Below are 17,498 nucleotides of genomic sequence, written 5' to 3' on the forward strand. Positions count from 1 at the left end.
CCACCAAAATCAATGGCTTCGCTTAAGCCCTTACTGTTAGAATCTTCTGGGAAAATAATCCAACATTGCTCACATATGTACTCAATTGAATAAATGCAAAATGCCAGCAAACCATTATTTATACCTTGTCTGTCCATCTGTGGATACTGATTTCTGGAATTTCTCTTCGCACATGAAGGGAAATAGTTGTCTGTTAAACAGCTGATACTTCAAAGTAAGGCCAGTCTCACATGGGCAAATTTCAATTGCTTAATCCGCGATCATCACCCGCACGGACGATCCGTGGCATTCCACACACATTCAAAAAAATAGTGCATTCAAATGTCCACACTAGAGATGAGCGAGCACTAAAATGCTCGGGTGCTCGTTACTCGGGACGAAATTTTCGCGATGCTCGAGGGTTCGTTTCGAGTAACGAACCCCATTGAAGTCAATGGGCGACTCAAGCATTTTTGTATATCGCCGATGCTGGCTAAGGTTTCCATTTGTGAAAATCGGGGCAATTCAAGAAAGTGATGGGAATGACACAGCAACGGATAGGGCAGGCGAGGGGCTACATGTTGGGCTGCATCTCAAGTTCCCAGGTCCCACTATTAAGCCACAATAGAGGCAAGAGTGCCCCCCCCAACAACTTTTACTTCTGAAAAGCCCTCATTAGCAATGCATAGCTTAGCTAAGCACCACACTACCTCCAACAAAGCACAATCACTGCCTGCATGACACTCTGCTGCCACTTCTCCTGGGTTACATGCTGCCCAATCCCCCCCCCCGCACGACGCAGTGTCCACAGCGCACACCAAAGTGTCCCTGCGCAGCCTTCAGCTGCACTCATGCCACACCACCCTCATGTCTATTTATAAGTGCGTCTGCCATGAGGAGGAACCGCAGGCACACACTGCAGAGGGTTGGCACGGCTAGGCAGCGACCCTCTTTAAAAGGGGCGGGGCAATAGCCCACAATGCTGTACAGAGGCAATGAGAAATATAATCCTGTGCCACCGCCATTAGGAGCTGCACACATGGGCATAGCAATGGGGAACCTATGTGCCACACACTATTCATTCTGTCAAGGTGTCTGCATGCCCCAGTCAGACCGCGGTTTTTTATAAATAGTCACAGGCAAGTACAACTCCGCAATGGGAATTCCGTGTGCACCCACGGCATGGGTGGCTCCCTGGAACCCACCGGCTGTACATAAATGTATCCCATTGCAGTGCCCATCACAGCTGAGCTAACGTCAGATTAAATGCAGGTGGTCTTCGGCCCACACTGCATGCCCCAGTCAGACTGGGGTTCTTTAGAAGTGTACACATGGAGTTACAACTCCGTGTGGACCGACAGCATGGGTGGGTGCCAGGAACCCACCGGCGGTACATAAATATATCCCATTGCATTGCCCATCACAGCTGAGGTAATGTCATGTTTAATGAAGGTGGGCTTCGGCCCACACTGCATGCCCCAGTCAGACTGGGGTTCTTTAGAAGTAGACACATGCAGTTACAACTCCCTGTGGACCCACAGCATGGGTGGGTGCCAGGAAGCCACCGGCGGTACATAAATATATCCCATTGCAGTGCCCAACACAGCTGATGTAACGTCAGCTTTAATGCAGGTGGGCAAAAAATTAATTGGATTACACTGTAGGCGAGGGCCCCAAAAAATTGGTGTACCAACAGTACTAATGTACGTCAGAAAAATTGCCCATGCCCAACCAAGAGGGCAGGTGAAACCCATTAATCGCTTTGGTTAATGTGGCTTAATTGGTAACTAGGCCTGGAGGCAGCCCAGTTAAAATAAAAATTGGTTCAGGTGAAAGTTTCAACGCTTTAATGAGCATTGAAACGTATAAAAATTGTTTACAAAAATTATATGACTGAGCCTTGTGGGCCTAAGAAAAATTACCCGTTCAGCATGATTACGTGAGGTTTCAGGAGGAGGAGCAGGAGGAGGAGGATGAATAGAATACACAGATTGATGAAGCAAAAAGGTCCCCGTTTTTGATGGTGATAGAGAACGATGCTTCCATCCGCGGGTGCAGCCTACGTATTGCTTAGGTATCGCTGCTGTCCGCTGGTGGAGAAGAGAAGTCTGGGGAAATCCAGGCTTTGTTCATCTTGATAAGTGTAAGACTGTCGGCACTGTCGGTTGACAGGCGGGTACGCTTATCCGTGATGATTCCCCCAGCCGCACTAAACACCCTCTCTGACAAGACGCTAGCCGAAGGACAAGCAAGCACCTCCAGGGCATACAGCGCGAGTTCAGACCACGTGTCCAGCTTCGACACCCAGTAGTTGTATGGGGTAGAGGCGTCACCGAGGTCGGTCGTGTGATCGGCTACGTACTCCCTCACCATCCTTTTACAGTGCTCCCGCCAACTCAGCCTTGACTGGAGAGCGGTGACACAGTCTTGCTGGGGAGCCATAAAGCTGGCAAAGGCCTTGGAGAATGTTCCCCTGCCTGCGCTGTACATGCTGCCTGATCTCTGCGCCTCCCCTGCTACCTGGCCCTCGGAACTGCACCTTCTGCCACTAGCGCTGTCGGATGGGAATGTTACCATCAGTTTGTCCGCCAGGGTCCTGTGGTATAGCATCACTCTCGAACCCCTTTCCTCTTCGGGTATGAGAGTGGAAAGGTTCTCCTTATACCGTGGGTCGAGCAGTGTGTACACCCAGTAATCCGTAGTGGCCAGAATGCGTGTAACGCGAGGGTCTCGAGAAAGGCATCCTAACATTAAGTCAGCCATGTGTGCCAGGGTACCTGTACGCAACACATGGCTGTCCTCACTAGGAAGATCACTTTCAGGATCCTCCTCCTCCTCCTCCGGCCATACACGCTGAAAGGATGACAGGCAAGCAGCATGGGTACCCTCAGCAGTGGGCCAAGCTGTCTCTTCCCCCTCCTCCTCATGCTCCTCCCCCTCCTCCTCAACGCGCTGAGATATAGACATGAGGGTGCTCTGACTATCCAGTGACATACTGTCTTCCCCCGCCTCCGTTTGCAAGCGCAAAGCGTCTGCCTTTATGCTTTGCAAGGAACTTCTCAAGAGGCATAGCAGAGGAATGGTGACGCTAATGATTGCAGCATCCCCGCTCACCATCTGGGTAGACTCCTCAAAGTTTCCAAGGACCTGGCAGATGTCTGCCAACCAGGCCCACTCTTCTGTAAAGAATTGAGGAGGCTGACTCCCACTACGCCGCCCATGTTGGAGTTGGTATTCCACTATAGCTCTACGCTGCTCATAGAGTCTGGCCAGCATGTGGAGCGTAGAGTTCCACCGTGTGGGCACGTCGCACAGCAGTCGGTGCACTGGCAGATTAAACCGATGTTGCAGGGTCCGCAGGGTGGCAGCGGCCGTCTTGGACTTGCGGAAATGTGCGCTGACCCGGCGCACCTTTCCGAGCAGGTATGACAAGTGTGGGTAGCTTTTCAGAAAGCGCTAAACCACCAAATTAAAGAGATGGGCCAGGCATGGCACGTGCGTGAGGCTGCCGAGCTGCAGAGCCGCCACCAGGTTACGGCCGTTGTCACACACGACCATGCCCGGTTGGAGGCTCAGCGGCGAAAGCCAGCGGTCGGTCTGCTCTGTCAGACCCTGCAGCAGTTCATGGGCCGTGTGCCTCTTCTCTCCTAAGCTGAGTAGTTTCAGCACGGCCTGCTGACGCTTGCCCACCGCTGTGCTGCCACGCCGCGCGACACCGACTGCTGGCGACGTGCTGCTGCTGCTGACACATCTTGATTGCGAGACAGAGGTTGCGTTGGAGGAGGAGGAGGAGGAGGGTGGTTTAGTGGAGAAAGCATACACCGCCACAGATACCAGCACCGAGCTGGGGCCCGTAATTCTGGGGGTGGGAAGGACGTGAGCGGTCCCAGGCTCTGACTCTGTCCCAGCCTCCACTAAATTCACCCAATGTGCCGTCAGGGAGATATAGTGGCCCTGCCCGCCTGTGCTTGTCCACGTGTTGGTTGTTAAGTGGACCTTGGCAGTAACCGCATTGGTGAGGGCGCGTACAATGTTGCCTGAGATGTGGTCGTGCAGGGCTGGGACGGCACATCGGGAAAAGTAGTGGCGACTGGGAACCGAGTAGCGCGGGGCCGCCGCCGCCATCATGCTTTTGAAAGCCTCCGTTTCCGTAAGCCTATACGGCAGCATCTCCAGGCTGATCAATTTGGCTATGTGCACGTTTAACGCTTGAGCGTGCGGGTGCGTGGCGTTGTACTTGCGCTTGCGCTCAAACAGTTGCGCTAGCGACGTCTGGACGCTGCGCTGAGAGACATTGCTGGATGGGGCCGAGGACAGCGGAGGCGAGGGTGTGGGTGCAGGCCGGTAGGCACTTGTGCCTGTGTCCTCAGAGGGGGGTTGGATCTCAGTGGCAGGTTGGGGCACAAGGGGAGAGGCAGTGGTGCAAACCGGAGGCGGTGAACGGCCTTCGTCCCACCTTGTGGGGTGCTTGGCCATCATATGCCTGTGCATGCTGGTTGTGGTGGCTCCCCAGCTGATCTTGGCGCGACAAAGGTTGCACACCACTGTTCGTCGGTCGTCAGGCGTCTCTGTGAAAAACTGCCACACCTTAGAGCACCTTGGCCTCTGCAGGGTGGCATGGCACGAGGGGGCGCTTTGGGAAACAGTTGGTGGATTATTCGGTCTGGCCCTGCCTCTACCCCTGGCCACCGCACTGGCTCGGCCTGTGCCCACACCCTGACTTGGGCCTCCGCGTCCTCGCCCGCGTCCACGTCCTCTAGGCCTACCCCTACTCCTCAGCATGCTGTATTACCAGTAGTGCAGAAACAGAACGCTGTAATTAAATGTGCCGCTTATTGGCCTGTGGTTGGAGGCTGACTTCGCTTATGGAACGCACAGCAGAGGCAGGAAAGAATTTTGCGCAAGCCTGCTGTAACACTTAGCTGGCTGCATATGAATTAGGACAACTACCCCCAGCAGAGACCCAGTACACTGAGGACGGTCACAGGCAGCCCAAATAGATTTTTTTTCCCAAATGTTTTTGGAAAGGCCCACTGCCCATATACACTAAATATGTCTTCTGTCCCTGCCTCACCACTACTGGCCCTGGACAATGTAAAATTACTGCAGGACGCAATGCTCTGCACGGCCGATATACAAAAAAAAAAAATGTGCAACACTGCAAAAAGCAGCCTCCACACTACTGCACACGGTTAGATGTGGCCCTAAGAAGGACCGTTGGGGTTCTTGAAGCCTAAAATAACTCCTAACGATCTCCCTATAGCAGCTCCGGCACCAGCAGCACTGTCCCTGAACTATGTCAGAATGCATCTGTGGCGAGCCGCGGGAGGGGCCGATTTATATACTCGGGTGACACCTGATCTCGCCAGCCACTCACTGCAGGGGGGTGGTATAGGGCTTGAACGTCGCAGGCGGAAGTTGTAATGCCTTCCCTGTCTTTCTATTGGCCAGAAAAGCGCGCTAACGTCTCAGAGATGAAAGTGAAAGTAACCCGAACATCGCATGGTACTCGTCTCGAGTAACGAGCATCTCGAACACGCTAATACTCGAACGAGTATCAAGCTCGGACGAGTACGTTCGCTCATCTCTAGTCCACACACACGAGCAAGCTCAAATTCCGCTCGCGGAAAATAAAATGCAGCATGCTCTATTTTTGACATTGCGGAAAGGTCGCGGATTTCGCCTCACCTAGTGATGGCGCGGGAAAAGCAGGGATTAAAAAAAAAAAATCTATAATGCACATGTCCGCACAATCATCCGCATCACAGGTTTACAGGTACACGTGGATGCCGGCTGGGCACAGGTTCAGATTCCGTTGAGGGCATGGAGAACAGCTTAAGGGCTAATGCCGATGGACGGATTTCTGCTGCATTCCTCGCGGCGGAATAACGCAGCTATTAGGTTCTATTGAACCTTATAGCTTTTCTGCCTGTCAGTGCTCAGATGTGTGATTTTGCCATGGATTTCCGCTGCGGGAAAAAAATAGCGTATGTTCTATTTTACCGCAGTGGAGGTCTCCATTAATATAGTATTAATGGAGACTGCAGAAAAATGAGCGTTTTTCCGCGATCACCAGCAGGGACTTTTTGTTTACCACCGCGATACTCCCGTGGCGTAAATTCGCGAGTTTACATTTCGGTATATGGGATGTGTGATCTGGAGTTTTCAATATGAGTACAGATATGAGTCATCACAGCGCACAAAAGATACAGTAGCGCTCAGCCATACATTACAGAAGCTTGAATAATGACAAAGAGCTTTAAGGGTGCTTTCACATGCAACGGAATATAGTATCTACATTGATACAAATGAAATATATAAGACGCATGATGACATATCACACTTTCATATGCACATTGCTTATTTTGCAGTAGCTAATTCTGTCTGGAAGAAAACTGATTTCAAAGATATCGAGAGCAAATTTTCGCTTCGGACTCCAGAAGAACCAGATGAGGACACCTGTTATCTCATACCTGGCCAAGACCAAACGGTTGGAAATTGCCATTTCAATCATACAAGTAAAAGCTTTGTAGTAATCCATGGCTGGACGGTAAGTACCTGGCGAAATGAAACTGCTTGCAGAATTTAAAGGGTTAATTTAAATGGCACATCCCTGAAAAGAGGCTTACATATAAATGTGTAACACAGTAAGTCAGGCTGAAAAAAGTGCAACATGTGTCCATTCAATTTAGCGTATTCCCCCCCTCACCCACCCCAACCCAGAAGAAAGCAAAAAAAACCCTTATAGGGTCGAGGCTAATTTTCCTCATTTAAAGAGAAAAAATTCCTTCCTAACTCCAATATGGCAATAAGAATAATCCTCGAATCACCAAGCCTTCTGGAGTGATATAACTTGTAATATAGTAATGCTCAAGTAAGGCGTCCAGGCAAGATTGATAGCACTTCTTCAGGAAGTGACTGAGCAGCTGACACACTCTGCATGGATTTGTCTACTGAGAACTAATTGTGTCACAAATCCAGCAGTATATATCATTGAACAAATGGATATGGTGTAGAAACCCAACACATCCCGCAGCCGAGCAGCTGTTGCAGCATTAGATCATAGAGGATGTTATCTATCGCAGGCAGAGTATAGCTCTTTCATTTGGATCCATCAGATCTGCTGGCTACATGACTTTCATCTATTTCTTTATGATTGAATGAACATGAATGGGACACAAAGACACTGATCACTGTACAAACTCCACAAATTATCATGGTTACTAACGTCTAATAAATTGGCTTTTGCAAAACTAGGGGTGCAGTTGCCACATGGCAGGCTTAGCATATCACCTAAGGCATCTTCAATTCTCAAATTTGCGGGCCCATGGCAATCATGCCATAGGTGTCAGTAATGATTTTTCTTGCTGAAGCATCTCCTCTTTGAGCAGTGTAGTTGGCAATACTAGGGTATGTTCATATGGCGAGTATTTTTCGTGGATTTTCAGTGGTTGCCAAATCCGCACATAAGGCCACCTCCACACAGGTAGTAAACGTTGCAGAATTTCTACTACCGAAATCACTGCAGAAATTTCACAGTGTTTACAGTACGAGCCATATGGAGGAGATTTCAGAAATCTCCTTTGCATGGTGTAGACATTTTCCACGACAACTCCTTTTTAAAAAAATGCTGCAGATTCCAAATCCGCAGCACGTCTATTTATGTGTGGAATGATGCTGCGAAATTCAACCCTTGAAATACAAGGGTTAAATTCCTCAGCTGTTCCGCAACTAAAAATGCAGCCAAATTCGCTCCATTTAGACGCCCTTCGCACAGGGGAATTTGCACACACAAAATTTGCACGTGCAATATGCAGTCAGTGGAACACATTGATTTCAATTTTTCCGGTGCATTTTAGTAGAACCCACAGCATGCTCTATTTTCCTACGCATTTGCACAGCAAAAGTCTCCATAGAAATCAATGGGAATGTACAAATGCACACAAAATACCGTATGAGATGCGTGAAATTCTGCATAAATGTGTAGGAAAAAGAACACATCTGGAACTCATTAGACTAACTAGGCATTGCAATTGGTGCATTTTAGTTTGCTGCAGCCCACCTATCAGAAGGCAGCATTCCTGCAAGTCAATGTTAGACTCTATACAAGCCTTGTAACCATGACTGGGAATTGAAAGCCAAGCCAGAATCCATACACAAACAGCTGTTTTGTGGTGTTTGCCCCTTGTCAGTGTGCACTAGGTTTCTGGCTTGGCTATCGAGAGGTCTATGATAGGGGTCAGGAACGCTATCTTTTCTAATTAGGGAGAGCACCTAGAAGGTGAGTGAGGAGACTTATAAGGCCATTCATGCTCCTCTGGGTAATCCATCTCCCTTATTTGCATATTACCCAGAGGAGCATGAATGGCCTTACAAGTCTACTCACTCACCATCTAGGTGTTCTCCCTAAGGAGAAAATATAGCGTTCCAGTATATTTTCTCCTTAGAGAAATGCGATATTTCCCCCATATTAAAGGGGTTGTCCCGCGGCAGCAAGTGGGTCTATACACTTCTGTATGGCCATAATAATGCACTTTGTAATGTACATTGTGCATTAATTATGAGCCATACAGAAGTTATAAAAAGTTTTATACTTACCTGCTCCGTTGCTAGCGTCCTCGTTCCCATGGAGCCGACTAATTTTCGCCCTCCGATGGCCAAATTAGCCGCGCTTGCGCAGTCCAGGTCTTCTCCTGTTCTCTATGGGGCTCCGTGTAGCTCCGTGTAGCTCCGCCCCATCACATGCCGATTCCAGCCAATCAGGAGGCTGGAATCGGCAATGGACCGCACAGAAGAGCTGCGGTCCACGGAGGAAGAGGATCCCGGCGGCCATCTTCACCGGTAAGTATAGAAGTCACCGGAGCGCGGGGATTAAGGTAAGCGCTCCGGTAAGCTTTCTTTAGGTCCCTGCATCGGGGTTGTCTCGCGCCGAACGGGGGGGGGGGTTGAAAAAAAAAAAAAAACGTTTCGGCGCGGGACAACCCCTTTAATGTAATATGGTTTATGTCTTATCACCAGAACTTTTGTCCACTTTCTTTTCCATGTAGTAGTTTCCTTTGTCAACTACTTCCTTTTCTAAAGAACCTCAGAGGATAAGATTAATAAATAGCTATAACTTGTATAAACTTTTTAATGGTCTCTTAAGAGATTTATCTGCAATGTCACAGCCAGTGGTGTCAGGAATGAAACGGTTCTTGTAAAATAAATGGCTGGGAAAAACAACAGATTGGAAACTTTAGAGAATTTGGCTGCATGCCGTATTGTTCTTGGGAACAGCTCTGCACGGCACTAGCATGTGCTTCTCATTGTAGCAAACCATGTTATTTATCACTGCTACAAATGTAGCATACCGAGTTAGTATCAAAACCAAACATATTATACAGTAAAACCTGAATATGACGTTCTAACAGGTATTTGGGGATACATTAGGATTTTCACCAAACATGAATGTCATACGATATGACAAGAGAAAGCAGATGGCTCTAGCTATACAAACATGAATATTTCAGTGGCATCCGTTACTTGGAAGATTTTACCTGCCATAGCAGTGACAGCCGTTGCTGCAAAATTACTTGCAGAAATCAATACGATCTATGTGCAGGGCTAAGTCTACTTTATAGTTTTAGGGGGATTTGGTGAATTCTTAATTGATTAATAAATTAATATTATTCTTATTTATTTCTTTTATCTGCCTTTTGATAGAACTTTCTGTCCTTCACCAGTTAGCCATGTTAGTAAAAATAAAAGTGGTACAATAGGGGGGCACAATACTTAACATATGTGGACAAATTAGTAAGATTGCATTTATTATATAGATCAGAAATCCCCAACCTTTAATACATTGTGAGCCACATATGACTTTAAATGATGATCAAGTGATACTTTCAAGTAAAAAATGTAACTCCGAGAAGCTCAAAATCATGAAATCTCAATTTTCAGATAAATACTTCAGTTTAAAAGTTGATGAATTGAAGCCCCTCAGTCCAAGTCCAGATTCTCCCAAGTAAATATTAGTCAGTATATTAAGACCCATTTACATGCAAAGATAATCGCTCAGTATTCATTCAAAAGATAGGGAGAATGACAGTTTCAGTGATCGATCATTTTGCATAAGCTGCTAATGGGCACTAATAGCTGCCTATTAGCAGTTTATTACCTTCATTTGCATCTCAATGAGCCTCCAGAGCTGTATGCAGAGAACAGCAGGTGGTCTGTTCTCTGTATACAGTTCCTTTGTTCTGTCAAGGGGCTGCAAGCTGAATACAATGTAATCAGTGCTCTCGTGGAGAATCACAGGGTGCGGTCCCTGCTATCATCTCTCCAATTAAAGGATGGATTTTATGCTCACCTAAAAAATATTGGTTCAGCCGAAGACTGAAAAATGGGAGCATTTACACACAACGATTATCGCTCAAATGATGGCTTTTGAGCGAATTTTGAGTGTTAATCATTGTGTGTAAATGGGGCTTTAGTGTATCTTCCACTCTGCCTATTTAATTTGTAGTCTGGTCCATTTGTTCTCATTATCTGGGGGTTGGCAGGGTTACACAGTCACCCTCCACTGTCTTTAATCAATTGAGCCATTATCTCTCCCATTCCTCCACATCTGTCCTGTTTTGTGTCTGTCACAAGTTTCTTGTGATTTCATCTTCTTGGGGACCTCCCCTATGATTGATTTTATATATATATATATATATATATATAAAATACATATATATATATATATATATATATATATATATATATATATATATATATATATATATATATATATATATATATATATATATTAGTATTGGTCCCTGCCATTGCTTCATGACTTTACTGTTCAAACTATTTTGTATGTCTTGTCTTAAAGAAAATCAATATAAAAATAACATTTGATATGCTGTTTTTAAACTATCCGGGGATGGGATATGTATGCAATATTGGTAAAGTAGATATCATATTATATCAAGAATATGTGATGAGTCCCACAGCACAGCAAGGGATTGTGAGCCACTGGTTAGAGTCCACTGGTATGGACTGATATAGCCAAGCAACAGCAGTATTGTTCTGCTACAAAAGGTTCCGAGTCAGTCAATCCAGATTACAGTCAAACTTTACTCCATGTTTCCTAGTTAGACTTTGCTATCTTCTTCGAGTTTATCAACTCATTGAACACAATATGGCATAATAAAACACATAACTAATAAATACACCAACAAATAGATATCATCTCCAAAGGTAAACATAATCCAGAATACTTACAATTTATCATGCAGATATCATGTTTTCAGGATATCCTATAGTAAGAACACCTGTGACAATTTCTGAGGCACCAACAATAATGTGCAATAATGAGGAAATTCTGAAAAGATTACCTGTTGAAATACTTGAGGACTAGGAAGCGAAAAAAACTGATGTAGAAATTAATTCGGAAATATGTCAACAAGGGTGACCAATCGCTACATACCATGTACCACTTCTTTTCTAATGGAAGCCAGGCTCAGGATTGAGTAATATAACATAATAGTGTAAAATAAAGAAAATAGACCTTCTCCAGCGGTTCCTCATTCAGTATTAAAACTCAGGTTCTTGCCGTTCAGAATCCAGAAGAAGCAGTTCATCGTGCATGTGACGGCTCAGCCAATCAGAGACTTCAGTGGTCATGAAAGAATCACCAGTGAAGACTGCAATTGGCTAAGTGTTCACATGGTCAGTTAATAGCACATGACCACCAGCCTGCTATTTCTGGGCTCCGACAAGACAGGGAGCTTCTGGAGCAGAAGAGCATGTCTGATGTCTTTATTTTACACTATTCTGAGCCTGGGAATTTTTTTTAAAGTCCCAGAAAACCCCTTTATTGCTATTTTATTTGCCTGTGCTAACAGTATATTACATTCATCCCAGAAACTGCTCAAACACTTTAATAACGTTACATATTCATCTCCATACAGGTAACTGGCATGTATGAAAGTTGGGTTCCCAAACTGGTAGATGCGTTATATAAAAGAGAGCCACACTCAAATGTGATTGTTGTAGATTGGCTGTATCGAGCACAACAGCACTATCCCGTGTCAGCAGGCTATACCCAACTGGTGGGCCAAGATGTGGCAAGTTTCATAGACTGGATGGAGGTAAGGAAAGACAAATGTATTTTAACATAACTATCAATGTGTTTTAGACAGACATGAAAGGTTGGAATGAAGTCAGATCAGATAGTTAGAATATAAGATATACTTCAAATCTAATTACAGTAACAGCTAATTATTATGCGCATGACAGGCTAATATAACTTAATAGTTATTATGTTGCATTACCAGAGCTTTACAATAGAATAGGAAGAATGGCTTTATTGTTCTTTATTTAACATTTATTTTATGTACTTTATCTCTTCAAAAGGAAAAGTTCAATTACCCATTGGATAACATTCATATTTTGGGCTACAGTCTTGGTGCTCATGCAGCAGGTGTTGCTGGCAGTCTGACAACTAACAAAGTTAACAGGATAACAGGTGAGAGTGCTTAGGAGGCAACTTTTCTGTGTTCACTTTAGGGACCTTACAAACAAGATTGTACCAATTGACCTTGAATTTAAGATGTGAGGCTAATCATAAGCCAAAAACTATAAGCTGAGTTTTGATTCGAGGTTGGACCTTCCAAGTTCTCCTATGTCTAAGGCCTCAATCACACGAGCGCTATTTGGGCGCATTTGAGGCATGCACAGAACGCGCTTCTATAAGAACCAATGGTTTCCTATAGAACCGTTCAGATGAATGAATTTTAGACGCTAAAAATCCCCGCATCAATCAAAGATAGGACATGCAACTGCAAGGTCACATCTAAGCTCTGTGGTGTGCTCAAAGTTAGGACCTGACCTATTTTTGGTGGGTGCTTTCCATAGACTCCTATGGGAGCTGGATAACACACACCTCGGATCGTGTCAACGGGCTACCTCAAATAGCTGGAATTAACCCGTTCACGTGATCTGTAGTGCAATATGGGAGCGATCTTTTCATGCCCCTATACTGCGCGCCGACAGCACCCGTGTGAACGCGCTCTAAGAGGGAGTAGAGAGTCTGGTTATGGGCGTGAAATCTAGTAGTTTCACAACTCAGTAACAGAAAGAGGGCTGCATATCACATCCCTGTTCAATTGTACTAGGACTTGTAGATATTTTTCTGCATAGAACAGTTTTCAGCCTGAAAAAGGATACCTTGAAAAGAAAATCCCAGGAAGGGAGTTAGAACATGCAATCTGTATTCAAGATGGCTGAAAATGACAATGTTATGGGCAATAATTAGGGTAACATCATTTTGCATACAGCCAACTGAACATCGAAACCTAAAAAGTCAGTCCTCAACCAAACACATTGTGTCTGTATAGTCTTTTATTGACTCATATATCTATTAAAGCCACAGCCATGGACTAAGGAGTGTGAGAAGTTTCAGGAGATGGCAAGAACAGGAAGAAGTATAAACTAACGCAAGTGGAAATCATCTGAATCTTCTCACTCACCTCTTATCCCATGGCTATGATGTTAACGAATATATGAGTCATTAAAGGAACCGACTAAGTATCAGTGAGTGCCACAGCTGTCTCTTTGGTTGAGAATATATTTTGACTTCTGTGTTGTAGAAGCCCACTGTGAACTGAGAGCCATCTTAGCAGTGACATTGGATTCACTGTTAGACTGTGAAAGGAAAAAAGTCAATGGCCCATTGTTGACTATACATTAGTTGCTGGTTTAAGGTTCTCCAACTCATCATGTGTTTCTATGTAGGTTTGGATCCAGCTGGTCCCAGCTTTGAATACGCAGAGACATCAGTTACTTTATCTCCTGATGATGCAGACTTTGTGGATGTTGTACATACTTACAGTGTAGGAACCCCTGATCGCAGCATTGGTATTCAAAGGCCAGTTGGGCATATTGACATTTATCCTAATGGTGGAAGCTTTCAACCAGGATGCAGCATTGGAGACACCATACGACTTATAGCAGAAAATGGAATTCGTGGCTTTATAGGTAAAATATAAACAATTATTCTTTAGAATTTAACATTTTAAACTTTATTAGATATGTTCATAAACCCCTTAGTCTGTGGTGGTTGAATTAATAACATTCTTATTTTTTCAAGACATGGATCAGATTGTGAAATGCTCCCATGAACGTTCAATTCACCTCTTCATTGACTCTCTACTTCACGAAGAGAAGCCAACCATGGCCTATCGCTGCAATTCAAAGGAGGCCTTTGATAAAGGACTTTGTCTAAGCTGCCGGAAGAACCGCTGCAATACTTTGGGCTACAAAGTGAACAAGGTCCGGGGAAAGAGAAGTGTGAAGATGTACTTAAAAACAAATGCTCAGATGCCATTTAAAGGTAATAATATGAAAACAGCAAATATATATTTTAATTGGAGGACCAATTTAAAGTAGTAGAGTCCTTGAGCTGAATGAGGAAGTCCGCCTGTTCTGACTAGCGCAGACGGATGGAGGTTGGGGTGGGGTTGGGGGTTGGATGGAGGTGGAGAAACCCAGACATTAGTATATTGGTTAGGGGGGGCCTTCAGGCCAACTTAGCTTAGAGTCACGATTGCAACTACTATTGCTTTGCCACTGAACCTACGTCAACAGTAACGAGGAGTATAATCTTCGCTCTTATTCTAACATGATAGTTGTATTTCAGTTCTTATGTTTGATTTCTTTTCTTTTCATGAATTTGTAGTATTCCACTATCAAGTGAAAGTGCATTTCTTTGCAAAGAGAAACTTCACTGTAACCAACCAACCTTTCTTGGTTTCATTGTATGGAGCAAAGGGAGAAAGTGAAAACAGACCCCTCACTCTGTAAGTATTGGGTAATATTTACAAATATACAACTGTAACAATATATTGTAATCATAGCTTTCAGTTGGCCATATACATCACAGGGATATTTCACACATTAACATAAATCACCTATTACTAGGTATATTTTTATTCACCAACTTTTCCATGCCAAATTACTTCAGGGTCCCATTGCTGATTGCTGAAACATGTGGGCATGTAGCGATCACCCAAGCGCTGCCTCCCTCTATCTGTCTTTGTCGTTTGCTGGTTCCATCTTCTATAGACCTCTATGCATCTGTCTTCAGCTACCGAGAAGAACTTGCAAGCAACAAAGACAGCCTAGGGGGAACAGCACTCTGTTGAGCGCTACAGCCCCCTCGTTTAAGTGAGGGTCTCTGCAGCATGACCTAATAAGTCAACAGTCAAAAGTGCAGTTCCTCTTTAATATGTTGCAAGGACAATTTAACTTAATTAAAACAAGGTCTAAGGGTGCATTCCCACAAACGTATATCGGCTCGGTTTTCACGCCGAGCCGATATACGTCGTCCTCATGTGCAGGGGGGCGGGGGGGGGGGGAGGATGGAAGAGCCAGAAGCAGGGACTGAGCTCCCACCCCCTCTCTGCCTCCTCTCCGCCCCTCTGCACTATTTGCGATGAGGAGAGGTGGGGCAGGGGTGGGGCTAATTCTCGGAACTTAGGGAATGCACCCTTAAGGATAATCTGTTGATCTGCAAACATTAACTTTATATTATCATATTATCATAAAGTGGTTGTATAACATTATTATAACAAGGCTGTTTTCTTCCACAAACAATCCCACTCTTGTTCATTGGCTTTGTCTGGCATTATATTCATTTGACTCTAACATATCTGCAGTCCTACACACATGGAGTTGTTTCTGGAAGCAAATTGTCAGGTTTTTTTATCCCATGCTACCTTTGTAAATGTTTTCCTTTACAACAGTTATTCCATAGAAAATGAGTAAAATTTTCATAGAATCATCCAGAAAATGCAATGAATCATTAAATTACATCCAATGTCATTTATTCTTTTAGTGAGGAGATGTCGACCAACAAGACTTATTCCTACTTAATTTACACTGAACTGGATGTAGGAGAGCTGCTAATGCTGAAGATTAAATGGGAGAGCGAATCATATTTAAACTGGTCAAACTGGTTCAGAACAAATGCATTTGATGTCCAGAAAATCAGGATAAAATCAGGAGAGATGCAGGAGAAGTAAGTACTATTATCTCTCAACTATTGAATGATGTCATATTTATGGAACCAATTAGCACTTTAAAATGTTTGTAGACTGTATTATATGTTCAGGCGTTAATAAGTATTTTTTAAGAATGTACATAAGCCAATGGATAAAGAAGTAAGAGCAGAATTAGATTATTCTAAATTAGATCAGTATAGCTTAGATCAATATAGCAGTCTAATGAACCTTTATCAGATCTGTACAAGCACTTACTCTATAGAATATTGAGTTTGTTGGCCAACTATAGAGTAGATCACTGGGGCAGGAGTAGACTGACTATTCAGGCAATAGGTCAGAGATTGAAGTCCGACAGCTAGAGGAGGCCCACTTTAATCTTTAAATGTTGGGGCTGTAAAGAAATGTGAGTAATAAGTTTCCTACAAATGCAATTTCTCAACCAAAGCTAACTGTCTCATGGCTATAGTGGTTGGAATGGAGGACCAATGTGACTTTTGCGGCACAGGGGCGTATCACACTTTTAGTCTGTTCCTGCCCTGGGTGGTTTCACATCTGCATTGGGGATTCAGGGAGCAGGAAAGTAGAATCCTCATGGCCGAACAGCTCCATCTCTGGGACAGAACCAAACAGCGCCAGATGGACTCCATTGACTATTATGAGGTCCACCAGCTTTCTGCCTGGTTGCCCGGCTTTTGAATGGAAGAAAAAGCACTGCATGCAGTGCTTTTTTCTTCTGGTATTTTGAGTGACGGACCCTCCGGACTGAGGTTCTGACGCAGATGTGAAAACAAGCAAATTGACCCTGCATGGTTGAGATCATGAGACCCAGAGCAGGAATTATAATAAATGACAAAAACATGTTTATTCCTATTCACCAGAAAATAACACGTGTTTATATCTTTCAGGCTAATATTTTGTCCTCAAAATGGAGAACGTGCATCTATTGCACAAGGGCAAGGATCTGTGGTTTTTGTGAGATGTAATGAGCACTCCAACATGAAAAAAGGAGATTGGTATGAGCAGATTTAGTTTTCATAAGTCTAAAAGTTTTTTACTTGTTTGAATTTATCACTAAAATGTATTATGTTAATGTATGTATAAATTTGACTGAAACAGTTGGTTCCATCAGGACAACTCCTATTCATATGCGAGGATGGGGCACTCAGATATCAGTGTAGAGTAGCCATAGTCCAGAGTTCTCTATGGCCCTCTATGAGCCAGAACAGAGTGGAGCTGACCCATCCACATGTTACATAGACGTTTATTCATCTCAATGCATATTGTAGCCAGCTGCTAAATCTTCTCTAGGAAAAATATCAGATTACATAATCATTCTGATTGCCAGATTGGAGTCAGGAAAAAACATTTCCCCTTAAATGGGGAAAATAGGCTTCTATCTCATTGGAGCTTTTTTTCCTTCCTCTGGATCAACATTGGGGGGTAATAGGCTTAACTGGATGGACATATGTCTTTTTTTGGCCTTACATA

The 17,498-nt window shown here is 44.4% G+C and overlaps 1 protein-coding gene across 1 annotated transcript in view; it reads left to right on the forward strand.

Moving 5' to 3' along the window:
• LPL (lipoprotein lipase) overlaps positions 1-17,498 on the forward strand; it is a 34,410-nt gene that overhangs the window by 9,685 nt on the left and 7,227 nt on the right. Inside the window, exons 2-9 of the mRNA XM_066574149.1 lie at positions 6,351-6,529; positions 11,919-12,098; positions 12,364-12,475; positions 13,744-13,986; positions 14,099-14,341; positions 14,687-14,807; positions 15,845-16,027; positions 16,916-17,023. Coding sequence (XP_066430246.1) covers positions 6,351-6,529; positions 11,919-12,098; positions 12,364-12,475; positions 13,744-13,986; positions 14,099-14,341; positions 14,687-14,807; positions 15,845-16,027; positions 16,916-17,023 — 1,369 coding nt within the window. The remainder of the gene's footprint in view (positions 1-6,350; positions 6,530-11,918; positions 12,099-12,363; positions 12,476-13,743; positions 13,987-14,098; positions 14,342-14,686; positions 14,808-15,844; positions 16,028-16,915; positions 17,024-17,498) is intronic.

This window comes from Eleutherodactylus coqui, chromosome 7 (assembly GCF_035609145.1).
Source record: "Eleutherodactylus coqui strain aEleCoq1 chromosome 7, aEleCoq1.hap1, whole genome shotgun sequence".
Taxonomy (NCBI): domain Eukaryota; kingdom Metazoa; phylum Chordata; class Amphibia; order Anura; family Eleutherodactylidae; genus Eleutherodactylus; species Eleutherodactylus coqui.